General features: G+C 48.6%; 1 protein-coding gene across 1 annotated transcript; it reads right to left on the reverse strand.

Moving 5' to 3' along the window:
* Window positions 1-416: 416 nt before the first annotated feature.
* Window positions 417-1,427, reverse strand: LOC138643435 (beta-4C adrenergic receptor-like). Its single transcript, XM_069732347.1, has one exon. The coding sequence runs from the start codon at window positions 1,425-1,427 to the stop codon at window positions 417-419; it is 1,011 nt and encodes a 336-aa protein (XP_069588448.1).
* Window positions 1,428-8,106: the final 6,679 nt, after the last annotated feature.

The following is an 8,106-nucleotide window of genomic DNA, read 5'->3' on the forward strand; positions in this document are numbered from 1 at the left end:
CTGCTAACATTATGACACTGATATAGTATTATTATGAATAATGGAGGATATGTAACACTGACAGTGGTTACTAAACACTGAGCAAATGTTCCAGATATTGACACATTGTCATTTGTGGCTTCTGCCGGATACATTCATACACTGTCCTCGCAGTACACAGCCCCTTAGCTTCACTGGCTTGTAATGGAGATCTATAAATCCACAGTTACTGGTCTTTGTTTCTTCTTTTATAAGTAGGTGCAGTTCACCGATATACATGGCAGATATCATTTCCAGGCACAGGAAAGTAATAAATCTAGCCTGGCAATGAGCTCCCTTTACACCAGACTGGAGTGTTAATAGCCTCTGAACTGGAAGAGTCCATATACATTCCCTATTATGCAATACTTTCTGGTCCTTGTGGTACTTCTGCAGTGTCAAGTGAGAGAGCTCGTGCAGCCCAAGCATCTGAAGGACATGAAGATCTGGCGCGCCCCCTCGCGGAAACGCTGGTCACACACACTGTAAATGATCACATTGCAGCAGCTGTTACTCGCAAGAATCCAAAAGGCAAAAAACGAGAAGGTGCACCACTGATACCCCAGCACATTGCCCACCACAAACACTGCAATGGGGGTAAAGGAAGCGGTGAAGGCAATAGTCAGAGTCCCGATGGTCTTGGCAGCCTTAATGTCAGAGAAGGAGACTCGAAGGGGTTCCTGATCTGTCCCAGACAAGAGTTTCCTCCTGCGACTGTATTGATGAATGGTGGTCAAAGAAAGAGCATTGACTATCAGAGTGGCCCCTAGCAGGCTGAAATCAAAGGCTGGGAATAGCAAAAGGATCTGCCACACATGAGCTGGAGATGCTGGAGCTGGGGCATAGTTGCACATTCTGCTGCAAGGATTATACTCCATCACTATCCCACCATGGCTGGAGATGATGGGGACCAAGGCAAGGAAGAAGCTGGCCGTCCAGGAGATCAGGATCAGCAGCAATGTCCTCCCCCTGGTGATCACTACCTCCTTGTGCAGGGGCTTCAGGATGGCAATGCTCCTCTCAATGGTCAAAAGGAAGATGGTGCTGATGGACACCAAGGTGCAGCCAGCAAAGACTGGACCGACGAGATAGCATGGGTGCCAGGATCCCACAAACAGCACCTCATAGCCTCCCTCTACCATGGAAGCATTGATGGAAAGCATCTTCATTTCCCCATATACAGAGAAAGGAACCACCAGGATGCCCAGAGCTAGGTCAGCCACAGCCAAGGAGGTCTTCAAGTAACCCTGAGGAGTCCGCAGGTGCTTGGTGGCCAGGAACACTGCCAAGATGACTAAATTCCCCAGCAGTATGGCTAGTATAAGGGCAACCATAAAGATGACTGTGAAGATCCGGTTCCTAGAAGAACAGCAGCTACTACAGTTGGTGTGATTGAGTTCTGTGAGCATCCTTCCAGGGAGTCAGGGAGTGTGTGCTCCTTGCCTTCTCCTCACTCTTCTCCCTATGGCTGACACCTCATCAGCACCACTCCTCCTCTGCTTCCCTCTTCACTCATTCACTTTTCCTCTCATTCCCCCATGTTTCTGCTGGTAACATAACTCCCACTCTCCTTATAGTTCTAGTGCACTTGATAATTCCATTTTTCCACCTCTCTGCCCTGCTGGTCCTCTGCCTCCGTCCCATCTGGTGCAATGTCCATCTTCTATGTATGATGATATCATATAGTTAGTTCCTATCTGTAGATTCCACTCACCATGCTCCTTGACTCTGCTACCTCATCAGATGCATCTTGGTCTCAATGTCTCCAATATTTCCTTATATTTGCCCCAAGATCATTCTAATTCAGCCATAGCTTATTTCTTTGCTTCTTTCCCAGTCCTTCCACTGTACAATGCATCAGCTACTAAGTTTCCTTGAGCTTCCTTCCTCCCTCAGTCCTTGGCAGGAGATGCTGCAGCCTGAGTCCTGACTTTGTGTTATCATCAGTGATGGAAATACAAGCACACAGAGATGAAGATGTGGGCACTGGATGATTATTATCTGCAGGCTGGTGCCAGTGTCTGAGCTGTATAGGAAGGCAGTAAGGGATGCATAATGCTAAGGCTGCCGTCACACTAGCAGTATTTGGTCAGTATTTTACATCAGTATCTGTAAGCCAAAACCAGGAGTGGAACAAATAGTGGAAAAGTATAATAGTATAATAGTATAATAGAAACATATGCACCACTTCTGCATTTATCACCCACTCCTGGTTTTAGCTGCGAAATACTGATGTAAAATACTGACCAAATACTGCTAGTGTGACGGCAGCCTAAATATCATCACTGCTGCTTGTGGGTTTTGATGCAGCTTTTTTGCTCTGTAACTGTAGCGTTTTTTGCAGCATTCCCGTTACATGCAGGTTTTGTTGTGAATTTCACCCTAATCATTGCAAAAGTGAAGCCCAGATTTTAGAATCTCCACAATTAATGTGCGGGAACTTTCTGCAAAGTGTATATGAGATTTAATTAACTGGTAATGTATTACTCTGCGTTACTTCCGCACGGAAATCAGTGTGAAAAATCCACACTGAATCCGCAACGTGGGCGTCCTAACAGTGGTACTCACTAAATACACAGATTCACAACATAAAAAGCTGATAACAGAAACATCAGAAAGGCAGCCTGAACCCAGTGCCCTGTGGATCGGGAGCTCAGATTAAATACAGACTGCATCTCTTTATCAGGATTGATCATTAGAAGCAGCGCATCCTTCTATCAGCATAGATGTAAGGATTGCCTAACAATTAGCACAACTCTGTGCTATATATACAGTACGATTACAGAGGGTGCGACCGTCTCTCTATTCTGCCCCCATGTCTCTCCATTCCTGCCCCCATGTCTCTCCATTCTGCCCCATGTCTCTCCATAGTGCCCCCATGTCTCTCCATTCTGCCCTATGTCTCTCTATACTGCCCCCATTTCTCTCCATTCTGCCCCATGTCTCTCTATACTGCCCCCATTTCTCTCCATTCTGCCCCATGTCTCTCCATTCCTGCTCCCATGTCTCTCCATTCTGCCCCTTGTCTCTCCATACTGCCCCATGTCTCTCCATACTGCCCCATGTCTCTATACTGCCCCATGTATTTCCATACTGCCTCATGTCTTTCTATACTGCCACCATGTCTCTCCATACTGCCCCATGTCTCTTCATTCTGTCCCATGTATCTCCATACTGTCAAATTGTCGCTCCATACTGCCCCCATGTCTCTCCATACTGCCACGTCTCTCTATAGTGCCCCCATTTCTCTCCATACTGCCCTATGTCTCTCTATACTGCCCCCATGTATTTCCATATTGCCCCCATGTCTGTCCATACTGCCTCATGTCTCTCCCTACTGCCCCATGTCTCTCCATAATGCCCCATCTCTCCATACTGCCCTCATGTCTCTCCATACTTCCCCATGTCTCTCTATACTGCCCCCATGTCTCTCTGGATCGCCCCCAGACACAGGGCCACGCGTTTCGGTACCGGGCCTCTCTGGTTCGGTTCTGAGGTTGTCACGGTGGCTAGACCCGGTCCGCGACCCTGCTAAGGGGCGTCCAATAAAGGTGGTGGTACAGTCTGTCAGGGGTTCGTGACGCCACCTGTGGTGTTCGGTCAGGGTGACCGACGCTGCTATGGGGTCCGCTGGGGTGATGGAATGGCAGCTAGATGGTATACCTTCCCACAGGTGAAGTATGTCCCCAGGGCTTCCCAGTGGAGTATGTAGCGATGGTGTGAGGTGCAGGCAATAATGAGGACACAAGGTTGCAGTCTCTTTACCTCTTTACTGAAGACTTCAGGATCCTCAATCCAGAGCACGTTTAACAGGGCTATCAGAGACAGGCCGGTCTGATGGGCACATCCAGAGTTTCCCTTGCAGATGGAAATCGTTGCCTACCACTAGCGCCTGTCTGTTGTAGTCCTACCCTGCTGAGCATTTGGAATAGTCCTCACAACTGCTGTTCTTGTTCGTTCATTCTCTACAGCTCTCTCTCTCTTTAGTTCCAGATGTTACTAGTTTCTCGTCCCCCAGATATGTTTTGGCTAGGACGCACCCGTATGACGGGAAGGCTTGGAGGTCTTCCGGGACCCTAGAGACGCCCCTCTCCCAAAGTTGCCCCCTATGTCTTCTTAGGAAATTTAAGGTAGACAGCCAATCTATAATTAACTGTCCTGCGGAGTTCGAAGTAAGGCCTGAAGTCAGTTACTCCCGCGGTGTTCCGGCCACCGGCTACACGCCTCAGTAGGATGTTGCCTCGGTCTCACGGCACGACTCCTACTGGTATTCCTTTTTGCTTGATCGCGTTTACACTGTTCCACAATATCCTTCCCTTTCTTATCTCTTTCTTAGGATACCGCCGCAAGAAAGTGCAGGCGCAGCTCCGTAACGTTCTGTTCTGTTCGCTACGCTCCTGCCAGATTCCCACGCCTGACAGGGACCCCCCTGTGTCTTCTCCCCGCAACACCCCCTGCCACGGGATGTTGCCTGAATCCAACCAGTCAGCTTCTGACTAACTTCCTCCCCAGCCCCTAGTTTTACCAGTGTGAGGAGTGGCCCAATAAATAAAGCCTTTTTCTCCCCCTAGTGGCCGGAGTGTGAAATGTAATGTGTTCTGGTGATACCTGGTCAGGAGAATTCCTTCAGTGCCATCAGACGTACCATCACTTCCCTTAGTGGCAGAGTGTCATACTGCAACAACCAGATCTCTGGGGCGCTGCACTCCCCCCCGGTTAAATCCAGTACTCCTGGACTGGGAAGAAGAACAACAATATAATACAGCAAAAGACATACAAAATTTTCGAAATGCTTAGAACAAGTAAATAGAAAAGATGCTTCCCTTTATGGGAGGTAAGGACACTTGAACGTTACAAACAAAACAAATAAAAGTAAAAAAATTTTAAATAACATTTTGACTATAAATAACTCTCAGTACCCAGCCGGGTGTTCTACCAAGTGCAAACTCTGAACAATAAGTTAACTTTCCTTTAAAGGCGTATACGCTGAACCCACTAAAGGCCTACCATAAAATGCTATATAACTCAACTTTTCTTTCCGTTCTAACTTCCCCAATGCAGGACCGCCTAGCTCCTTGGCTGGGCCTACTGTCATTGTACCGACCATCTTTCTTCCGTTCTCAGGAGGACTCTCTCTCTAACCCCGGAAGCATTATCTTCGCAAAGTCTTCTTTCGCTTGTAAAACCAGTAGGGAGCACCTTTAAGAATACAAAAACAGTTTTGAATCATTCACCGTCCTGATCCGGCAGTCTTTGAAACAATGATGAACTTTGTGCAAAGGTAGAAAAGAAATAGAGAACATTAGGGATCCCGGGTAAACAAAGTGATCCCTAGGAGTTAACCCTGGTTGGGTTTAAAGTAGCAGCAACAGCAGGAAACAGTTAACTATATACAATTTTCAGGTCTTCGAGGTTTATTTCTGTGAAGGTTGTGGTCTTACCTCGCAGACCACTCCTCTCCGTTGAGCACGGGTGGGATCCACAGTTGCCTGCGGGGCCTGGTCAGCCCGGCGATCCGCAGCGGGGACCTTGTAATGACCAGAGGTCCGAATAAGATCCAGTGAGTCACAAACCAAGACCAAGGCAGAAATCTCCAACGGTATTTACTCAAAGGCAAATTAATCAAGGTAATATGGAGAATATTAAGGCAGATGCACCCCAAAGATACACTAATTCAGCAGCAGCTGAAATCACTGTGCCACTCAAAGGTCTCCTGAGAACTGTGTACTACAACAGACTAGTAAGAAATTTACCTAACAGGCAACTAAAAACAGGAACAAGTGTAAATTGAATGTAGTGTTATTAAGGGAGCCCCTGGAATGGCACATTGAGTATAACTTACACAACTCTAATATAAGATACACCTCTAAAGTAACAATTTAACACTCTGAGCAGAGATACCCGGGTATCTATAACTATGGTACCGTATCCTGAGATGGATTTCCTCTCAGGCAGAAATCCGCAGAGGCTGTAGCCAGTTCATATCTTCAGCGCCAATAAGTTACAGCAAGCTCCTCTTGTCTTGTCGGCCGATGCCGAGCCCAAACGCCGGGGACTTAGTTAGTGGTCTCACGATGTAGTCTCTGCTTCTGTAGCTCCTAGGAATGGTTCCACGACAATCCGTCCGTCTCTGTATCAGCAGTCTGTCCAGACTTGTTCCTCCACTCAATGCACAGGGAATCCACAGACTTCCAAATTCGTACTGGGTTCTTAGCAAAGTCTCCGTCTTTTCTTAGATAAAGGGTTAGCTCCTCTCCAGGTAACGTTAGCAACACAAGTCTCTCACAGAGTTAAACAAAAGGTTAGCTCTTCTCCAGGGGAACGTTAGCAACAAAAAGTCTCTCAAAAGCTTCTTTTCCTCCAAAAACACTTGCAGTAAATCCACACAGTCTCTTTTTAAGATCTCACAGCAGCTTCTCCTTTTCTTCTCGCCTTTTCTCTCTCAGCTCTCACTTCTTAGTTTCACTTTACACTCGAGACACTAGACCCCACCCCGCAGCACACATTGTCTCTGGGAGGTCTGTCCTCTGCTGCAACAGGCAAAAAGCACAGGGTCCTAGTGCCCTCTCAGTGGGACTACAGTTCACCCTCTTACATGCCACCCCACTAGAGGTTGGCGTCCTCGACATACCTTCCCACTCAAATTCATCTTGAGCATATCGCTGAGGCGGTATTCCTGCCGTAGATCGTGTAGTTCTCCTGAGTCCTACATCAACAGGTGCGACCTTAGAGGGAGCTAGAGTCTCTTCCGTGGTCGTGTTAGTGGGCGTAAGTGGAGTTGTCTCCTCCTGCGGCTCGATGTCCTGTGATACAGCGTCAGGACCAAGCAGTTGACCTGATGCACTCTCCTCAACAACATCCTCCATATCCCCAACATTCTCATCACCCGAGGCCAGATCGGTCACAGTGGGCAAATAAGCAGGCGCAGGAGTAAGCACACCATCAAACTCAAGATCATTCAGAGCTTCCGCCCCTTGGAACATGGCCTCTGGCTCTAGGGGGGTAGGCGCCGAATCTTCAAACCAGCACCGTTGTAACATGTTACGATGCAAATTACGGGTTGGCCCCCCTGTCCCCACCGGTTCGACCTCGTACACTGGAATCTCAGGGTTCACCTGTTTTTTTATCAGATACGGTATCGCCTCCCATCGGTCACTCAGCTTTCCTGACCGTCGTTTTGTCCTCACCAACACTCTGTCCCCCGGAGAGAACAGCTCTGTTTGTACAGGTCGCGTGTCCTTATGGACCACCTGTCGAAGGCGGTTGCCCACCACCTGATGCACCACCCTCAACCGCCGCCGATGCTCTCGTACCCACTCAGATGCAGTCCGAAGGGGGGCGGAGGAGGGATCTGGCATGTTCAAATCCTCAATGTCTCGGCCAGGTCTACCAAACATCAACATGTGTGGTGAGTAACCAGTAGTACTGTGCACCCTGTTATTGTAAGCCCACATCAATTCGGGGAGATACTCAGGCCAGCATGTCTGTTGCTGACTCTCTAAGGACCTCAACATTTGCAACAGGGTCCGATTAAAACGCTCACACGCCCCGTTACCCTGAGGGTGGTAAGGCGTTGTTCTCGACTGCTCGATACCATAGAGCTGGTGCAACTCTTTCATCAGCGTCCCCTGAAAGCAGGCCCCTTGATCTGAATGTATTCTCCGCGGACACCCGAACACTTGGAAGAAATGTCGGCACACTGACTCAGCCGCCGACTTGGCCGTCTGATCTCTTGTCGGCACCGCTACAGCATACTTGGTAAAGTGATCTGTCATCACCAGGCAATAGGAGTACCCTGACGTAGAGTACCCTATCAACACGTAGTCAATCATGAGTAGCTCCAGTGGAGCTGAAGTCTTAATAGACTGTGTGGGAGCCCGCTGCTCAGGGCTTTTATTGAGCCCACAAATTCGGCACTGCCGACACGCGTCGGCCACCATCCCTCCTAACTCAGGGCAGTAGAGGACTCGCTGCAACCACTGAAGTGTCTTTTCACTTCCAAAATGGGCCCCCTTCTCATGCGCCTCACGAGCGACCACTGGCCCCATCCCCACAGGAATTATCAGTTGGTACCGATGCTGCAGCTCC

The sequence above is a fragment of the Ranitomeya imitator genome, chromosome 6 (assembly GCF_032444005.1).
Source record: "Ranitomeya imitator isolate aRanImi1 chromosome 6, aRanImi1.pri, whole genome shotgun sequence".
Classification (NCBI taxonomy): domain Eukaryota; kingdom Metazoa; phylum Chordata; class Amphibia; order Anura; family Dendrobatidae; genus Ranitomeya; species Ranitomeya imitator.